The following is a 21,696-nucleotide window of genomic DNA, read 5'->3' on the forward strand; positions in this document are numbered from 1 at the left end:
TTTGAGGAACCACCCATACTGTTTTCCACTGGGGTTGCACCAATTTACTTTCCCACCGACAGTGCCCAGGGTTCCCTTTCCTCCGCATCCTCACCAACACTTGTTACTTCTTGTCTTTTCCATACTGGCCATTCTGACTGGTGTGAGGTGATCTCTCACTGTGGTTTTGATTTGCATTTCCCTGATGATTAGCGATGCAGAGCATCTTTCATTTGTCTATTGGCCAGCTGTATGGCTCCTTGGGAAAAATGTTCTTCCCCCCATTTTTTAATTGGACTATTTGTGTTTTTGGTGTTGAGTTTATATGTTATTATATTTTGGATTTTAACCCCTTAGCAGATTTATCATTTGTAAATATCTTCCTTCTTTGAGAATCTTTATATATTCTCTATCAGATATGTGATTTGCAAGTATTTTCTCCCTGTTGTGGTAGCTTAACAGTATCTTTCAAGAAGCAGGAGTTGATTTTTATAAAATTCAATTTATCAAATTTTTCTCTTATAGATCATGCTTTTGATGTTGTATCTAAAATAGCTTTGCCTAAGTCAAAGCTGCAAAGATCTTCTATGTTTTCTTCTAGAGGTTTTACAGTTTTATGATTCACATTTAAGTCTCTGATGCACACTGAGTTTTTTTAAGTGGCATAAAGAATGGATCAAGGTTCATTTTTTGCACATGGGTATTTAACTTCCAGCAACACTGTTGAAAAACTAGTTACTCTTTCTCTACTGAACTGCTTTAGCACTTCTGCTGAAAATCAATTGACCATATATGTGTGGACTTATTTATGGACTCTATTCTATTCCACTGATCTATACATATGCTTTTTTGTTAACATCATACAGTCTTGATTATTGTAACTTTATACTAAGTCCGGGATACTCCAATTACTTTTAAAACTAAACTTTTCCAACTTGGTTATTTATATAACTTTTTAATGAACTTTCTTTTCATTTGTAAGAGCTCTTTCTACAGTAAGACTATTAATCATCTATATTACAAATCATTTCCTTGGTTTCCATTATAATTTCTAAAAAAAAACTAGATGCGCACCATATCCATAAACTATAATCAAATCTATTAACTTTTCCTTATGATTCCTGTTCAGAAAGGCCAAGATCTTATGAATATTACCTTTAGGGGGGGTGGCTTAATTCTTTATATTCAAATCCTTAATTCACCTCGAATTTATTTTGACACAGCACATAGACAGGGTCCTAGCATTCCTTCTTCCTTAAATGTTTATTTCCAGTACAATTTATTATATAATGTCTCCTCTGATGCCTTCTGATAATTGAGGAAGTTAGAACTATTTAGAGCCTGTTTTTCTACATCTACATTACCAGGTAAGAACCATGCTAAGATACAGTGGTATCCCTGGGGGCACTGGTCCTTACACTAAAGGGCTACAAAGCAGACACTGATATGAATTTTCAACAAATGTGTGGCACCAATTGCCAGGCACTGTGCTAGGCGCTGGGATGTAATCATAATGAGACCTTAGAGGTTGGCAACGAAGGGAGAATGTCCAGGAGAGATGGTACTACTGCCCTTTGTGTCCCTTGTCACAATTCATCTCTATTCCTTCTTTTGCAGAAAAAGTTAACAACTATCTGGCTTATAAAAGATGGCTCCATCTTATCTTTCATCTAGGATACCCCTGTTAGAGCTGCTTCAATAACAAGTATGTACTTTGCCCTACCTCCAAGAGCCCATAAGCACTGCTAAAGGCCTGGACTCCATATAGTGAACAAAGGGGCCTATCATGTTTGGTTTTTTCTCCTCCCAGTTTTATTGAGAAATAACTGACATACATCTGCGTAACTTTAAGGTATACAGAATGATGGTTTAGTTTATGCGTGTTGTGAAATGATTACAATAGATTTAGTTAACAGCCACTATCCCATAGATACAATAAAAAGAAAAACTTAATATCTCCTTGTGATGAGAATTCTTAGGACCTATTCTTTTAAGTCTCCTATATACCATACAACAGTGTTAACTATTGTCATCACACTGTCCATTACATCCCCAGTAACCACGAATCTGATCTCTTTTTCTGAGCGTGGTGTTCATTTTGGTTTGGTTTTAGATTCCACATACAAATGAGATCATACAGTATCTTTCTTATTTCACTTAGCATAATACCTTCATGATCCATACTGTCACAAACGGTAGGATTTCCTAATTTTTATGGCTGAATAATATCCCATTGTGTGTATGTACATATATATACTACAACTTCTTCATCCATTTATCCACTGATGGACAGTTGTTCCAATGTCTTGGCTATTGTAAATAATGCTGTTCTGAACATGGGGGTGTAGATATCTTTTTGAGTTAGTATTTTTGTTTCCTTTGGATATATTCCTAGAGGTGGAACTGCTGAATCATGTTTTCAAGGCCTTGGAAGGAAAAGAAAGAAATGGACTGAAATTCCAGAATTGGGAAGAGCCCTTTCTAAGAGCTGAGGCAGAAATCCAAACATGAATCATGGGACCTCAGGAATATCAATGGATCACAAATATTCCTAAGAAAGGTTAAACCAAATCAATTTATACTACACCTAAAAGAAAATCTTATGTATGCCAACTTTTTAGAGCCTGAAAAAAATTAGGTAAATTTAGGAAAATATCACTAATCTGAATTAAGAATATAAGCTTGTAGTAGACGGACATTTAAAATCTGGTATATCAATCAACTGGTATTTGTATACATTAGTCTCTTAAAAATTTGTTAAGCCAGTTTCAGTCCTCTAGAAACTAATTACCACTGAGTACAAAACTGAGAATCACACCTTGGAACATGGAGATCACACCATCTGAGGGGTTCCTTGCTACCTACTGGAGCTCCTAATCTATGTTAAAGTCTCTTTAAACCGTAACAAGGACCTCCTAATGTCAGTGAATAGTCGATACATATAAACTGTTAACAACATAAAATGGGTTTACAAAATAAAAACCCAAAACCACATATCAAACACACCAAATACCTACAAATTAATTCTTTGACTTTAAAAAACAAAAAAGCACACCATATCCCCAATGACTTGATCTTCCTTTTGGGAGAAACCCTGTCTATAAGCTTACCTCCAATTTTCCATTACGATATTCCCAAGTCATAACTCGGGAATTCAAAACACAGTAAGGAAAACGGGAGATCTAAACGTGTAAAACAAAAAGTCAGAGTCAAGTAGCCAAAACACAAAAATAAGGACACTATTCCTCACCTGTAATTTATGCTCCAAAGCTTATTTCAAAACTGCCTGTGTTCATCCTTCCTGTCAAAGCTGTGTGCCTGGTTTTTTTTTTGTTTTTTTTTACTCAGCTCAACAAGCCTGCAAGGTCAGATCCAAAACAGGGCTTCACAGTGGTCCATATGTAATAACGTGCCTGAAACTGCAACTCTGCCTCTCCATGAAGAGAGGAACCACAGCTTCCATCACACTCATGGTGAGTCCAGGACGCATTAATATATATACAGAAAGCAGGGAAAGAGTTCCAACATGAGCAAGGACATCAGGAAGGACCATGGGGAGTGGCTCCAATTATACTTTGTAAACTAGTTTAAAGGAATGTAAATTTTCATTTCTTTAGTTTGTCTCTGTAATATTTACTCATTTAAACAAACATTAAGAGCTTGTGGTGTTTACCAGGTGATAGGGATGGGACACAGATAAGATATAAACACGCAGTCCTCTCTCTCAAAGACCTTACTATTGAGCAAGGGGAACAAGTGAGCCATCTGAAATGAGCAAGGCCTAGCCGTCATCCCATCCAATTCCAAAGGGAAAAGGCCATCAGGTGTCCCCTGTACCTCATCATCCTCTGTTTTTAGCCATCTACAATTCCTCTGTTATTTTTATCTAGTACACCTACTCTGTGCCTGACTGCACCCCAGGCAGAATTTAAGATGTATCCACAAAGAAGGTCTCACTACACAAAGTCTTGTTCTCCTACTCACCAGACAATGCCACAAATGCTGATGTTTGCCTTAGGTTCCAAGGCTTAAAATAATTGAATTAAAATTTTGTAATATTAAATTAGGTACTTTTCTACACCATACTGGATACAATTTTAAAGATATCACCATAAGGCTAATCAATAAAAACTATGTAAGATAAATCAGTGTTTTCCAAAGACAAAGCAGGTTAGGTAGAAAATGGGTTATCAAGAATGACGGGAAGAAGACATTTAAAAACAGCAAAGACATGTATTTGGAATCACAGTTGTAAGGAAGCACCGGTTCCACAGTATATCTCTGATAATGAGCTTGGCTTAGCTCTATGGCGCCCTGTTCTATGTCTGCTCTCTGTCTTTCTCCACCAAAGTCTGCGTCAAACATGTGAGGACCTAACTGAGAGAAGCCACAGCCCGTGAAAGAAGAGAACCACACTACTATGTATGTTAATGTGACTGTGAAAGCATTTCCCAAGCGGCTGCTCTGGGAGTCATGACAACTCCAGGACCACACAGGCAACTTCCGGATGTGGAGGGACAGTTTCCCCAGAAACGGAGATGTGTCACTAACAAGTCCCACCAGGCTGTCTCAGAGCAAGCACAAGAGCACAGCACCTACGTGTCAAGACAGTTTTCACCAGTTCTTAAAAATATTACAGTGATTCTACTCAACATTTGAGTTCGGAGTCTGTCCAGCAATGTATATTGTGACTAACAAGTTTCCAAGTTTGTTGTGTTAAAAGTTTGTGCTTACTGATTTTTTTGTTTTGCAAACTAGTCTTCCTTCAACAGGTTTATGCTTCTCCCTACCAAAAAAAAAAAAAAAAAAAATACCCAAGCAAATTTGATGTTTTCAACTCCCTCAAGGTTTCCTAGGCTGTATTTCTGTATTAAGATAGTTAACTATTTTAAGTGGCTTAAAAAGCACTTCTGAAGTTCCAAGAAACTAACCAGTTATCAAATAAATACTTTCCTTTGCTTTTATCTAACATTAAAAAAAACACACACACAAAGAAAAATCCAAGTTAACTTACTTCCTACATTCTGAAAGTTAAATACAACTAAAAACATGTGTGAGAAAAACACAAGAGCAAAGGTCCTGGGCCTGCCCCTTCCTCCCAGTTTTCCCACGGCAGCCAACATTTCAGAAATTCCCCTGGGGACAAATTTCCAAAGGAAAAGACAGCACCTCGAAAGGAAAATGAGGCCATGATCTTTAAACACCCTTTGGCACCCCTGCAGCCCTAGCACCAAAGAAACAAGGCATTCTGTGAGCGCTCCAAAGGGCTGGCTGTGACAGTTATATCTGACTGAAGACTGATTCTGTGTCTGGCATTATGCTAAGTATTTCCTTGTTTTCATTCATCTAACTCCTTCAACAATCCTAAAGGCGAGAACTATTATTACCCTCATTTCACAAATGGAAGTAACAGAGACCACAGAAATGAGTCAAGTGGGGAGGGAGAACAGGCAGTGCTGGGGCCCTCCAGCTTTGGAGTAGAGGGTGGGGCCTGGCCAAGAGGGTGGCAGTGGGCAAGAGCCTAAGTAGAGGGAAGGGAGACAGAAGGGCCCTGAGGCAGGACTGGATGTGGAATGTGACTAACAAGAAGGCAGCGTTGTTGGAGCTGAGTAAGCAACTGAAAAAAGAGTGGGAGGAAAAAGTGAGGAAGACAATGAGGAAGCCAATCTTGAGGGCCACGTTGGCCGCTATGAGGACTCGGGTTTTGACTGTGAAGGAAATGGTAAGTCTTTAAAGTGTTCTGAGCAGAGGAGAGAGACGCATATAAATTTTAAAAGGAACTGATAAGCATTTTTTTCCCTTATGAGTGGTGACTACCTAATACTGGCACCTCCAAAGGAATTCCCCTCTCTTTCAGCTGTTCCACATGACAATTCCTGACTTCCTCTTGCCCAGAGCCACAGGGCCTCCCCTCACCTGTAACTGTCAGTGTCTGAAAAATAGCAGCACATACAAATGACAGGAAACTTGCCTTTAAACTCCCTTCCTTCTCTTATCTTCTTTCAAAGATGCACATAGTCATGTCAATCAGCCCAATTCCCACATCCTCATATGAAATACCAAAAGACTCAGAGCTTGGGCACTAGTCTGAAAAGTAAATGAATAGTAACTTCCAGTTTTCATTCTAGTGGGACCTATGATTATCAGTGCTGCACACCTTTGTCTTTCCACACAGGCTTTGAGAGGAAAGGAATAAGAGGAGCACAAAGGCCCATGTAAAACCAACCCAAACCCAAGTCTAGTTAGTAGCAGCAAGAGCCCTTAGAAAAGTGCAAAGGTGCTTTGAATCTTCTGAAGAAAATGGTTTTATATGAGGCAGTGAGGCAACCTTCTGACCTGCACAAGGCCAAGGGACACCCTGACAAGCAGCTCCAGGCATGACAGCGGAAAGCAAACAGGACAGTCTCTGGCCTCTTAACAGGAAAGGCAAGGGGTGTCTAGCCTGAAGTTCCAGGTACTGGAACATCAGAAAAAATTTCCAAAGGACCTGAAATTTGGTTTTCACTTACTTATCCCTAAATAAGCAAAGGGTATGATTAAAATGGGGGGGGGGGGGGGCCTGGGTGGCTCAGTCGTTAGGCGTCTGCCTTTGGCTCGGGTCGTGATCCCAGGGTCCTGGGATCGAGCCCCACATCGGGCTCCCTGCTCAGCGGGAAGCCTGCTTCTCCCTCTCCCACTCCCCCTGTCTGTGTTCCCTCTCTTGCTGTGTCTTTCTCTGTCAAATAAATAAATAAAATCTTAAAAAAAAAAAAAATGGGGGAGGGGGAGCAGAGAAATTTAAGCTCAATTATCAACATCAAAAAAGCGTATATGTTCTTGTTCAATTTTTTAAACTAAAGAGGTTTAAACATTATTTTCTGAACACTTTTTCTTTAAAGAATATTAGAATTAAAATGTTAGGAATTTTTCCACTAATAACCAAAAACATTTGACTCTAGGATTTTACATCACAGGTACACAAGGCTGGATGCCCATCAGAATCTCAGAGAAGCTTCTGGATGAGGGCCTCAACCAAGATTATCTGAATCACAATCTTTAGGGTGCCCACCCCCCGACAAGGTTTGCTTGGTTTTAAATACGCTCTAGGTGAAACTTACAGATGGTAAGTAGAGAACCACCAATTTAGATCTTACCATACCACCAGTAAATTATACTTTTCAAAGTAGTGTCAACATATATTTCACTTGATCTGAATCTTAAAACAGTGAGAACGATAAGCACCAGAGCTAAAAATGCAGTAGGGAAAACACTGAAAGCACGTAAGTCATTTATATCTCATTTTTCGGGCCTCTCACTAAAAAATCAATGGTGGCGTTAGCCTAAAAAACCCATTTGTATGGTACCTATAGATTACACTACCCATAACATTTCATGCTCAAGAATCTTTTTTTTTTTTAAAGATTTTATTTATTTGAGAGAGAGAGAATGAGAGATAGAGAGCACGAGAAGGAAGAGGGTCAGAGGGAGAAGCAGGCTCCCTGCTGAGCAGGGAGCCCGATGTGGGACTCGATCCTGGGACTCCAGGATCATGACCTGAGCCGAAGGCAGTCGCTTAACCAACTGAGCCACCCAGGTGCCCTCATGCTCAAGAATCTTTACGACAAATATTACATCCAGTAATAGCTTATTTATAAAACTGAAGATTTTACTCAAAGCACAGAACTTTTGCTGTTTCCTAAATACATAATTACACAACATTCACACTGTAAAGCCAGTACATTGTGCATACAGAGCTAATACCATTAAGTGCTTTTATTTACACAGGGTTCAGGCCAGATCAATTTTTAACTGTGATCTCTGAAATAACTGTCATTTCTCACAGGCATGTGAAACTTCAGAGAGTTTAGGATTTTTTTTCTTTTGGTTTATATGACAAGTGATGATGTTATACTCTGTCAAAGGTATCTTTCAGAGTATGTGACCGTGCACTTGGCAGCTAGACTGTGGAAGGTGTGGGCCACGTTTCTATAGATACGTTTTTCAGTTCTGTACAACTGAAAGCACAGGCATTTGCCTGGGCCCAGGCTGCAGTGCAGCTCATGTCAGACACATACCATGCAGGCGGGTTTTATGTGTATCTTTTTAAATAAAAGAGACAAGATAACGCTTTAAAGCAGATCAAACTTCCTTCCCTATGCACAAAAAGGGCACAAATCATCCCTTAAAAATGTATAATCCCAAACTCCACACTTGGGCCTAAAACTCTGTGACACAAACCAAGGTCTTCTAATCTAGAACCCATCAGGGCCCACAGTCCAAATGGCAAACTGCATAAGAGTAAGTAATATAAAATTTAACCAGAGTCTGACTCGGGGAAGAGAAGGTTTAAGTCGGAAAACACAGTAGCATTACTAAGACATCTGTCTCTAATAAATGATAGGGAAATGGAACTGTACCCACTCAGATTTTGGGCACATTAAAAGCAGGCACATTAACAGTTTTTCTGGAAGAAATCGGAAATAAAAGCAAAGAGTTATCAATTCATAACAAACTATACTAGCAGATTCAGATAAACCAAAAAGAAAATTACTGATTTAGGTACTTTTGGACTCTTTCAAAGTTCTACCACAAAGGTATTATGGCTTAGGCTGTACGATCTGCAGAGAAAGGAGTAATCCTTTTAAAAGTTTTCAAAAAAACAATATTTAAACATATTATATACATAATACTACTACAATCACAGCTCTGGTGGCTGCCCATTTCCTACATTCTCTAAGAGACTCTTTTATACGAGGGAGCACGCTGAGATATTTCTTCACAGCGCTAAATCAGAGCAAGGAATGGACTGCCTTAAATACATGCAATGTGGATTCTAGTTAAACCACAACTCTTGGCTTGAATATGCCAAGATTTCCAAAAACTGGCATATTACACAAACTGTAAGTCGCACATAATTAACAGTCAAGAATGTCTCAATTTATGTTTTACTAATCTAATTTTTCACAAAGACAAGGCAATGCTTTTCAGATAGACCAGCTAGTCACTTTTAAATTCATACTGGATTTCGAGATGTTCTTCACATGCAGGACGTTAGGTCAAAGAAAGGAATAATTAAAGATGCTTAAGAACACAATTTAAAATATGTCCACATTCTTTGTCAGATCTTAAAGCATTACCAAACCAGAAAAAAAGTATTTATTAATAAAAGCAAATTAAAAATCGGTAACTAAAAGGGAAGTAAAAGCAAACTACATATAGTTCTTCTTTGTGGGGCAGAGGGAATGATATGGATATTAACTCTGAATATTAAGGGAAGACACTAATATGTCCTAAAACAAAATGACAATATAGAATCCATGGCAACAAAGCACAGTTTCATATTGAAAGAAGGTATAGCCCATCATGTAAAATAAATTACAAAACTTTATATACCTCACACAGTTTGAAAATAACATATATAAAGTAAAAGTTGATTAAAATACAAAATTCAGATTAGAATAGGAAATAGCATAATTCTCTCAGAAAATAACATCAGAATAAAACATGACACAAAGGAACAAAATACATAATTAACAACCTTAAAATATGTATAAAAACTTGTATATGCTAAGACTACAAATATTTTAATCATATGGGAAATAGTCACCAAAAATCACTGTATATATTAAGCCACACAGAAAATCTAAAAAATACTTCCCAAAGCAAAAACCAATCAGGTTGCAGTGTACATTACTGACTGCAATGTACTAAAATTAGAAGCTAAAAACCAAATACCTAAAGGAAAAATAAATTAAATTAAAATTTAAAAAGAAAAGAATTTAAAAAGAAAAAAAAGAAACTTTGGGTTAAACAAGAAACAAAACAGTAAAGATAAACTTCAGCAATGACTGCAGAGTGAAATCCCCAGGATGTGACCAGAGATTGCAGGAGAGAGCAACATACAGCCTTAAATGTGAGAAATTAGGACAATAAAAGAAAAGGGAAACTTTTGAAAGATTGTGGGAAAAAATTAGTAACAATGCAAGAAAAAGTAATGACATAGAAAACAGAAGTGCAGCTGATACATAAAATCAAAACCTGATTCTTTGAAAATAATAATCCTTGAACCAAGTGTCAGTGTTAAGGACCAGTGCACTCTAAAACACATATAAAACTGAACTGAAGTTGCTTAATACAGCAACATCTAGTAATTTAACAAAAGGACAGATTTTAATCTTTGTCCCTAATTCTACTACATATTTGTGAAAAATCACTGACCGATTCCAGCACAATAAATACTACATTAGCAGAAAGATAACTGTCCATTTGTTTTTTAAAGTACTTCTATATCTCAATCACACAATTATACAAAATTGAAATAAATACAAGTAAGAAAAGTTACCCATAAACTCCACCCAATTCATACTTCACCAACCATTTATCAGACTGGTAAGCATCCTCCCAGACACTTTTCTTTTCCTTTTTAAAAACTTCTAAAAAGTTTTATTAGGCAATACTTAAGATATAAGGGGGGGGAAAAAAGCATTACAGTGAATACCTACATACCCACCACCCAAGTTGGAAATAACACCAACACAGCTGAAACTCTCTAGGTATGCCTGCCCTTCAGAAGTAACTATCTTGACCTCATGCATTCATCAGTACTTTACCACATGTGCACACACCCCTAAACAATGTAACACTGCTTTGTCTTCTTTAAAATTTCATGTTACAATACTATAAGTACTCTCACTGATTTGCTCTCCTTAAACATTATGTTTGTGAACACTAGCCATGATGACATACATAGTTCATTAATTTTCACCATTTCCATCATATGAATATCAAACAATGTATTCCCCTACTGATGAATACACAATAATGCTGTTAAAAACATTCTTTGAAAATCTGTGTACATGAGTGAGAGCATCTTTAGGGTGTGTACACAGGAAGAGAACTGCTACGTCTCAAGATTGTGTACATCTTTAACTTTAGTAGACACTGACAAATTGCCTTCTACATACTACAAGAGTTCCCAATGATCTATAGTCTTACCTACGCTTAGATTTGTCTGACTTCAGTTTTTCCTAATGTGAAAAGTATGAAACAGTAGCTGATCGTGGTTTTATCTTCCCTATTAGTGAGGTTGAACATCATTTTCATGTTCAGACATTTGTTTCCTCTTCTGTTAATTCTTGGCTTCATTTTCTGATTAGCCTGCTCCACTCATCAAAAACCTGACTCAAATATCCTAATAAAAAGTTTTGATGAAGCCTTGTCATCTGTAGTGGGCAGGAACCATTCAATAACCCTTTCTTTTCCAGAACACAGTCTAACAGTCTTTTCCAGACACAAAGGCAGTGTCTTGGTGTACAAAATATTCAGTATAAAAATCAGCACTCTTCAATGTGCTTTTCAATGTGTATCTTTCCTCTTCTTGTAACATGCATTTCAAATGATCAGAAGACAAACAGAAGACTCCTATCTATGAAGTCTGACATCATATACATGTAGTTTTAGGGCATACTGTTCCAAGATTAAACTAAAAACTGTAAAAGATGACCATACATTCAACTTAGCAAATCCTTAAAAATTATACAGAAATTCCCATATGACCTTCAAAACAGATATGATCCCAAGGGACAAAGCTGACATAAGCTGAGAAGCAGTAAACACTTCCACCCCAAGTAGATAACTCATGACAAGAGAGAACACAATAATGTGTTGGAGTGAAGAGAAGGTAGCTGGGAATGCCCAGGGCTACCAAGATCCTGGAATCCACCATATAGCAGATGTCTGTATGTCAATTACCTGTCCTGTACAGTGAGGCAGACAATAACAACCACACAGGTCTCTGTGGATGGTAAACATGACAGCATAGGACGATATACCTCTATCTGATCCAATTCTATTCCATGGATGAGGAAATAAAGCAGAGAGATCAAGTGCACTCTTCAACATCACAATTAATAAATGATTCCCATGCCCAAATTCTTCATAATGTATTGTAATATTCATAGTACCTTTCCAACATGAGTCTCAATGACTGTTAAAGGATATGCACAGGAAGAAGCTGACTAGGGGTACTACCAGAAGAATCTAAGAAGATAGGAAATGTACTCAGACCTTCAAAAGAATTACAATGAGTAGATGATGTTTACCTTAAATGATAACTTACTCATTTTTCTTTGTGCTGAAATATACTTTAAACATTTGCCATCTAAAGGGTAAAACAAACTGCCAACTTTAGGAATGTATGGCATTCATGAAGGCAAATCTGTTAATTAAGACACATTTAAGAAAGTATCTTAAGAAATGGTTTTCAGATAAACAACCACCAATTTGACCAACTACACTCTAGCTGGTGGAATTCAAGTGGGCAAATACTGGAAAAAGGTTACCTACCTACTGCGGGTGCATCATACTCATCACCAAGCAGAATTTCTGGCGCAGAATATGCAAGAGATCCACAGCTTGTAGTGAGCTTCTTCCCTGGTTGAAATTTGTTGCTGAAACCAAAGTCTGTCAACTTTACAAGACCTTGTTTTTCAAAGAAGACCACATTCTCTGGTTTTAAGTCTCTGTGAACCACATGGAGTTTATGGCAGTAAGATATGGCATGAACAATCTGAGCAAAGTACTTCTTAGCCAAATCTTCATTAAGTCCCTCTTCGTGTTTCATTATGTAATCGAACATATCTCCTCCATCCCCAAGTTCTAGAATAAGATATAGTTTGGTCTGGGTGTCAATAACTTCATAAAGGCGTACAATGTTGGGATGCTGCACTAGTTTCATGCATCTCACTTCTTGGAAAAGATGACCAGTGGCTAAAGTGTCCAATTTTGTCTTGTCAATAACTTTTACTGCTACTTTTTCACCTGTAAAGACATGCCTGGCAAGTTTAACCACTGCAAAATGACCTCGACCCAAGGTTTTATCCAGATCATATAATCCAGCAATCTTTCCATCATACCCTCGCTTGAATCCTGCCATGCTGGTCCAACAGAAGGAAAAATATCTAGACTGTTTGAAATGGATCTTCTCATATAAGAATATCTGGTGAAAATAAGGAATTCATTTTCAATGTCGCCATGGACACCTACAAAAGAGGAGAAACAAAATTAAGTTTCTGTAGCTTTTTCTCTTATAGCTTTCTCTTTTTTTTAAAGTTTTAATAGAAGCTTGAAGTAAATAGAGACATAAAATGAGTAAGGGCCATTTATAACCATCTATATATGTATTTTAGGTTTATGTTACAAAGGCTGCGATTTAAATGCCATATTAAACTTTGCAAACTGAAAAAAATTAGTTGAAACAAGTTTTTGGTGATGTCAGAAATAAGGAAACTGGCAAGTTTGATAAACTCTGGGTAAAAAAAAAAATCTTGCAAAAGTAATTTCATTTAGTGTCTTAAAAAACAAGAACTGACAAAAAAGGGAAAACGGAATAAACATTTGGACAGAAACCCAACAACTTTTTCCTGTTATTCCAAAGCTAGCACTATTTCCTGTAAGCACAAACAGATCCCTTTAGTGAGGCCTCCTCTAACCCTCCCAGCTGGAATTACCTTCCCTACTCCATATCTCCAACAGCTGCTCGGGACACCCGTATGGTCTTATTCTATAGGTTTTTGTATATGCCATCCTCATCCTAAGACTGCAAAGTTCTGAGGACTCTAAGGTTCTATTTTTTTTTTCCCTTCTACCATTCCTTGAACAGTGTTTTAACACATAACCAGTAGTCAAGTTTATTAAATTTTGAAATTCAACTTTTTTTCAAAATGTTTCCAAGGTGATTGTTGCTCTTCTTGTCACACTAGTGCCTAGCTAAGCACACATTAGGTGCTTAATGTTTGCCGACTGACTGGTACTCACACTTTGTACTTCTCAGTTATGCTTATCTTTATTACAGTTTTCCAACTCTCAAACAACCCACCATGATCTGATTATATTTCAACAATGAACAAGCATGCATTCTTAAACCATCTTAAAGACCATTTGGTTTTAAAGACCGTATCTCACATGGCATTTAAAATTCTAAACCTTTATGAACTCTAAATACAGAAAGAGGCTCTTATAAATGACCCTCAGAAAAACCAATGTATAAAATTATACAAATTAAGATACCACTTTAAATCTCACAAATTAAATTCCTATTATTTTTTCTGACCAAAATTTAATAGAATTATAGCAAAATCCAACGAGGAATACAGCCATCTCCCAAGACTAGCTCTGTCCTGTGTGCATACCCCTCCCTTCTATGAAACCTTTTCTACTGCATGTTTCCAGTTGTTTTATTAATAGTACTTACATTATCTACTCCCACTTAGATAAAAATAACCAAAAAAAGTAAATTGTACATAAAATGAGATCATTTTTTTATTTTAAAGCTCTAGCATTACATTTCTTTAAATCTCATTTTTGCCTAAAAGAACAGAAGAAAAGCTAACATTTATTAAAACCCTACTATATGGGCACCTGGGTGGCTCAGCTGTTAAGCATCTGCCTTCCACTCAGGTCATGATCCCAGGGTCCTGGGATCGAGCCCCGCATGGGGCTCCCTGCTCAGCAAGAAGTCTGCTTCTCCCTCTCCCACTCTCCCTGCTTGTGTTCCCTCTCTCACTGTCTCTCTCTGTCAAATAAATAAATAAAATCTCTTAAAAAATAAAAAAAAACCTACTATACATATTTGTGCAGAATGAATCAAAGTGCTAAGATTCAAACCAAATTCTTATTTCAAAGCTCACCTTCTTTATAAACATTTAACCACTCTAAACAATGTTACATTTAGGATTATCTATCTGGTGAGTTAAAGTACCAACTATAAAAGAGGCATAAAGTCATTCTCACATGCAAATTGAAATGATCTGAAACACATATCTGGGGTCCCCACTATACATATATATATATATATATATATATATATATACACACACACATACAGAGAGAGAGAGAGAAAGCTTAAAAAGCCAATGTTAGTTTCATGTTTTTTTATATTTTAGTAATTACTATAAATATAAACAACCGTTCACTGAGGAAGTACAATATGTCACTCACATACCAAATGCTTTACGTCATCCTCATTTAATCCTTACAACTGCCCTCAGAAACAGGGATTATTAGCCCCACTCTGAGGCACAGAAATGGTAAGTCACTTGTCATTGGCTACCTGGCCAGTGTGTAAAAGAGCTAGGATTTGAACCCAGGGCTACCTGAACTCAAAGCCTCTGCTTTTAACAACTATGCTACCTGTTTCTACAAACTAATTTCAAAACCAAACTAAGTTAATCCTGTTTCTATAAAGATTTTTAAAATAAACCAGTAATATGTACAGGTGTTGGAGAAAAAGCAAATTTCTTCCATACTGTGTATTATCATGTCATCTGAGCTATTAATTTTAATGATAAGATTAACAGGGAAATCTGAGTGAAAAGATCTTGCTTTAATTGGACAGTAGTTCCCCAAAAGAAAGTTTAATTCGGGCATATTTAATTTTCAAAAATAGAAACTCTAAGCTAACTCCAGGGGGCAGAAAACTATCTTTAAATCTCTAATTTTGATTAATTATAAGGGCAGTAATTATCCTTAAAATTCTACCTGAGTCTATGTTTCTATTGTACAAGCTTGTAAATGCAACTTAAGCTCTCAAAACAATTTCAGGCCGCCCCCAAGTTATACAATACTTGTGGTTTTTGTTGTTTGTTTTTTTAAAGGTTTTATTTATTTGATAGAGAGAGACACAGCGAGAGAGGGAGAAGCAGGCTTCCCGCTGAGCAGGGAGCCCGATGTGGGGCTCGATCCCAGGACCCCGGGATCACAACCTGAGCCGAAGGCAGACGCTTAATGACTGAGCCACCCAGGTGCCCCTATTTGCTTTTTTCATCTATCACTTTAGTTTAGATATATTCTTATAAAGTGGCATCTAAACCCGAATTTAGAAATAAATCTGAATTTAATTTTAATTAATTAGGTTTTCCCAGTTTTAATTTTGCCTTATTACGAAAGTAACAAATGTGTAGACAGATGAGGAAGGAAAGTCTTTTTTTAGGGTCTCCAACACCCAGAAACAATCACAACTAACACTTTGAGGTTTCTCTTCCCAGAACAGTACCAGCAAAATGGTACAATGAAAACAGTTTTTAATCTACTAGCGAGTTCATGGGAAAGAATCTAATAAGGTATCTTCACAATGAGACTACCCTGGAGTGAAATAATAATCACTTTCACTATCAAGAAATTTACTCTTTTTGTCCTTTGTTTTGTACGTATATCCCTTTCCAGGGTCTATGAAACTGTAATTATATACCTAAAAACAGGACATTATGATTAACTGAAGGTTGGAAGGAAAAATAACCTTGTTAGTGAACATCTTTTTAAGTACTAGCCCACTGTGTAATCCTACCATCAAGTGCATTTTGTGTTAGCACAGGAAATAACTAAATTGTTTTTTGATCTTTGAGGATCTTCCAGTGACCAAAAGTCATTCTGAACCTCAATGCCAAATGTGAAGATGTGGCTTATATAAAGTGCAGGTGACTCTGTAGTGGCTCCAGCACATACCCTGCAAACCGCATATTGAATAATCCTTGTTACCACGGTTTCGTTAACAGCTTCTTTTTCCTAAAAGATGATACAGGAGGAGATTTTCGTTTAGTTCTATTTAACTTTGCTTAAAGTCAAAATATCCAGACAAACATAAAAGTGGCAAATTTGTCCTTAGTGACCCAGTCCCCTCTCCCCTTCCCTATGTGAATTAAAACCCATTCAGAGGATCTTGAGTGAACAGGAATTTAACAGTAACAGATACACAGAGATTGTTCCAGGTAGCCCGGTCAGACAGATTTTTCCACTAGAAGGAGGAGGAAATAATAATCATGAACAGACGATTCGCCATTTTCTAAATGCTTCCTGGGTAACAGGCGCCAAATCCATATTTCACGGATCATCACCAAGAGCCTGCAAGCTAGGCACAATGAGGCTTGACTTGCCCAATCAGCAGCGGTGGGCAGCTCCAATCCTGCCCATTCTGGTTTCCAAGTCCAGCTTGCCTGCAGGAACCCTTGACAGCTCATGAAACACTCACTCCCACAGCCAAGAAGGGCAACCTTTACAACACACGATCTTCTAGCAGTCCAGCAGAAATCAATTACCATGCCAGCATCTGGGAACACATAAAACACCTTCATACCAGAGGCTTTCCATTCGATAGTAAAAAAGAAACTATCACTATGAACACAGAGAATGTGAACAGATCACTGACATCAAAGTCTGTGGCATGGTAAGAGTCCTTGGCTGAGGTGGCCTTACAGTCCTTTCCATAACACTGAAATATCCCACAAATACTGAAAGGCCTAAACATTCACACTAGGCCAAGGCAATTTACACAACACACTACAGGTGAGCATCTGTAATCATGAAGCTCATAAACAGGGCCAGCAAGGTCATGGGCACAGGCCCACCTTTAGAGACATGTGAACCCTGGAATGCTACCTGCTCCTTCAGCTCCAAGTGGGATATGGTAGCTCCTGACATTACCCTTGCTTGCTTCTCTTTCCACGAGCCAGTCCCTAGGCAAGGCAGTCAGCGTGGCTCAGCACTGGGTCTGAGCGCCAGACACTGGATCTGAATCCGACCTCACCTACCACTGGCCACAGGACCTCAGCAAAACCTGACCTCTCTGTATGATCAGTTTCCTTATTAGAAAATGTTAATAGTAAGAGTACAACTTCATAGGTTGTGGTGAGAACTGAATGAGTTAGTATAGGAAAAGTGTTTAGAATGAAGCCTGGCACAGAGTAAGCGAGAAACACTAGCTACCACCACCATCACTGTTAAAACGATGGTATTCTCCCTTATCCGAGTAGAAATTCTTCCACCCTACTTCAAGAATGAATCCACTGAGCTGTTCAGTTTCCTAAAATGTATTAAATTGAAAATGACTGATGTACGACTGTAATATAAAGAAAACAGTATCTCTAGTTGGGCATCAAAGTCTGATGATTTTTCAATAAAACATCCCACAAAATCTAAGTATTTGTTTTTAAAATGATACCAAGATGACTTTCTTTCAAATCTACCTTTTCAAAAAGAATTAAATGCTCCTTTACATTTCCCCCCCCAAAAGTAATATATTCTTACAGAAAATCTGGAAAATACAGACTAGAAAGTAGAAAGAATAAAAAGGCATCCCATAGTCCTACCCCTGAAGATAAGCACTATCAATATTTTAGCGATCTTTCTGCAAATACTCATATACAGCTTCTTCCTTATTTTGTTTTAAAAAGGAGTGATCATTCTGTACATAAGTTTATATCTTGTAGCCTGCTTTTCTCACTTGACATATCACTTTCCTTTGTTTTAGTATTTTGCTTCTATTATGAAGTTATGAAATACCTGTACAATATAAGAGAGTAAACAATTAGAACACATAAACTGGTAAAAAGAATTTTTTTTTTACAAATCATCCATTATTCATTCTACTCTCTGTGACAATCTCTGTTAACAGTTTGGTACACTACACAGCCTTCCCAATTATTTTCTACATATATGCCCAGGCACAAGTTTTTTTATAAAATGGCATATAGACAGACACAGAGGGAAGGAAAAAAGGTTTACAACCACTTTAGAAGTGTTTTCTCTACAAAACAAGTTGATACAAATTCACTTTAGAAAATTTGGAAAATGCAGAAAAGCACAATATGAGGGGGTGGGGTGGGGATCACCCATAAATTCATCTAAGATGTCCACTCTTTAGCTGTTAGTATATATCCTTTATACCTACTTTTTTTTTTTTTTAAAGATTTTTTGATTTATTTGAAAGAGAGAGAGACACAGTGAGAGAGGGAACACAAGCAGGGGGAGTGGGAGAGGGAGAAGCAGGCTTTCCACTGAGCAGAGAGCCCGATGCGGGGCTCGATCCCAGGACCCTGGGATCATGACCTGAGCCGAAGGCACACGCTTAACGACTAAGCCACCCAGGCGCCCCATACCTATATTTCTTTACAAAGCTAAGATACTTAAGTCTGAGACGACTTTTACTTCCTTTCTACATAATGAACATTTTCCTACACACTGAGTTCTTGTAATTCGGTATTTTTAATGACACATAACAAAGATGCCACCTTTAAAAACAGCAAAACGTCTAAATTAGGCTATTCTAAAGCAATCTTATTTAGCATATGTTCACACATGCATATAACTGGGCTGGACCTAAATGAAATAGGCCAACTAGTCAAAAAAGTGTTTTTGAATACGGAAATTCATGTTTGAGAAACCACCACCAGTATATGTTGCAAGAATATACTTATGTTCTCCCAACCAAAGAGAGAAGCAAACTGAAGTGTGCGGGTGTGGCTGGAGAAGAGGAAGGAAGTGTGGGTGGCCCTACACACATTTTGCAAGCTGCTGAAAACAGTTGTAGAACCAGCCTCGGTTAAATCTACTGTCAATTTGGAAATCACCCTGTTATTCTTGTCAAAATTCACTTAGATTTTCACTGACATCATCACCACTGCAGTGTGGTCTATATATCAAACAATTGTCTCCTACTCACACCTCTAGGGGAGGACAAAATAGCACACCAAACAAAGGTAGCTCTGCATGGCCAATCCATGGCATGAGAAAGTAGAGGAATAGAACAAAAAGGGCCATGTGTTTCTCTACATTTTATTGAGGATATTATAAATTTCCTAAAATCAGACCACCAATATTTAAATATGCAAAAACTTCCAAATTAAGTGCTTTAAAAAAAATGTATCTGTGCCAATGCTCTCCCTCTAATACAGATAACTGGAAAATGAGGTTTTTTTTCATTTATTTATTTGGAAGAGAGATAGAATGAGAGAGAGAGAGAGAGAGAGAGCGCGCGCGCACATGAGAGGGGGGAGGGTCAGAGGGAGAAGCAGACTCCCCGCTTAGCAGGGAGCCCGATGTGGGACTCGATCCCGGGACTCCAGGATCATGACCGGAGCCAAAGGCAGTCGCCCAACCAACTGAGCCACCCAGGCGCCCTGAAAATGAGTTTTTGCAAAGCCACACTAAAACTGCATTTAAGCTTCCTACATACGGAAATTATCTGGTATCTTTTACAAATACCAAAAATGAAAACTGTAATTTTTACTCATGGAAAATACTAGACTAAACTGCATGTTTATCGAAAAACTAATGGAAGTAAAGAATGAACACTCCCCCAATGAATTCTACCACCCCAATCTTACTGCTAAAATTTCAAAGATACCCATAGGCTGAAAGGAAGACAGGAGACTAAATCCTCTGAGAGTATCAACAACCTCCTGGTCAAGCAAAATAAACACAAACCTACATGCAGTTGCCACTGCTCTTCCCTCTATCCAAAATAAACAATATTCCACATTTCTAGAACAGCACTCCTCCCCCTGGGAGTTACCAATATAAGCCATAAATCAAAGATGAAGAAACCACAAATAGGTCAAGAGGTCCTAAGTTATGGAAGGATCCAGAGTTTTTCACTGGATGGACTGAGTATTACCATGTGGTTATCATGTAGATTATGTGGTTATCAGGCTGCACTCACTGGGTGGACTCAAGATGGGAACTACAAATTAAAAGGTTAAATTATTTATTATGAGAAATGTCCAAAGAGGTAAAATTGTACCTCCAAATGTCTAGGAAAGTATTTTCCAAGGGAAGGTAACTGCCTCCTTCATGTTCTATAAGTTTTCTTCCAAGCGGTCAATTTTAATGGACTGGGGGCAACTGAGGTGACCAGGAATGGCAGGCTGAAAGGACTGCTCGGCTCCCCAGGTGGGGACTGGGTCACCAGTGCAGATCGATCTCATGAAGCATTGGTTTACGTCACCTTTATTCAAGTGAAACAAGCCATGTTCCAGGATATATCACAGAATTTTAATGTGTCCAGGAGTCAGGCGATTTATTAACTGATGTAGAGTAGTACTAATTATTTGTAAAGCAAAAGAGGTTAACATCCAAGCCACAAAACTTGGACTAGCAGGGCAGATGATAAGTTTGAATTCCTCAACAGAATCTGCCTCTTGCTAAAATGATGAAAAATGCTAAGTGTGTCACCAGTTCTGGTGACAGCCCTGGTATAAAGCGCTCACATATTTAATAATGACTTAAGCAAAAGCTGGTATGTAGAAGTTACTCCACAATACATAAAACTAACCGCAATTACTCCTTGTTGCCAGGAAGACAATATAAGTTGGAAGTTTGGAGGATTTAAAAACTTAATCATCTAAATCTTTCTTCCGAACTTTTATTAATCCTATCAAAACTAATTTTCACTCTCTGTCATCTTTTTCTTTCCCTGCTGATATGATGAAAATGGTCATTAAAAAATGGTCAAAAAAGAATACTGGAACAGAAAAAAATAAACTAACCCATAAACAAAAATACTGGTACCTAACATTACAATGACTTTGACTTAAAAGACTAAATCATTTGAGATTCTCTTATATTAAGACTGCAAATTATTTTATTTCTGAAATTTCTGATAAGCAATGTGGCAATACATATATCAAGAGCCTTAAAATAATTACTCTCCTTGATTTAATAATCTCACTACTAGATTATGTCTTAAAGAAATAAAGATGTTAAAAATTTTTATAGTCAACAATGTTCAGTGATATTTATATATTCAAAAAATTAGAAATAATCTAAAGGTCTGCAAGAAGAAAACAATTAAATCAAAGTACACCTAACATTAACACTATGCAGTCATATTTTGAGGCTATTTAATCTCATGCAGAAATTCTCACAATAAAATGTTAATTCATATACCAAATTTCATGGCATGATCTC

General features: G+C 37.5%; 1 protein-coding gene across 5 annotated transcripts in view; it reads right to left on the bottom strand.

Annotated features, from left to right (window-relative positions):
* The window catches only part of SNRK (SNF related kinase), a 54,802-nt gene that overhangs the window by 24,855 nt on the left and 8,251 nt on the right, over nucleotides 1-21,696 (bottom strand). For 3 of the 5 annotated variants that reach the window (XM_027584123.2, XM_027584119.2, XM_027584120.2), the window contains exon 2: nucleotides 12,304-12,998. In XM_027584123.2, coding sequence (XP_027439924.1) covers nucleotides 12,304-12,892 — 589 coding nt within the window. In that variant the 5' untranslated portion in view covers nucleotides 12,893-12,998. Of the gene's footprint in view, nucleotides 1-12,303; nucleotides 12,999-16,458; nucleotides 16,519-21,696 lie in introns of all 5 variants that reach the window. The other 2 variants (XM_027584121.2, XM_027584122.2) reach the window with 1 other exon arrangement.

Source organism: Zalophus californianus, chromosome 1 (genome assembly GCF_009762305.2).
Source record: "Zalophus californianus isolate mZalCal1 chromosome 1, mZalCal1.pri.v2, whole genome shotgun sequence".
NCBI classification, from domain to species: domain Eukaryota; kingdom Metazoa; phylum Chordata; class Mammalia; order Carnivora; family Otariidae; genus Zalophus; species Zalophus californianus.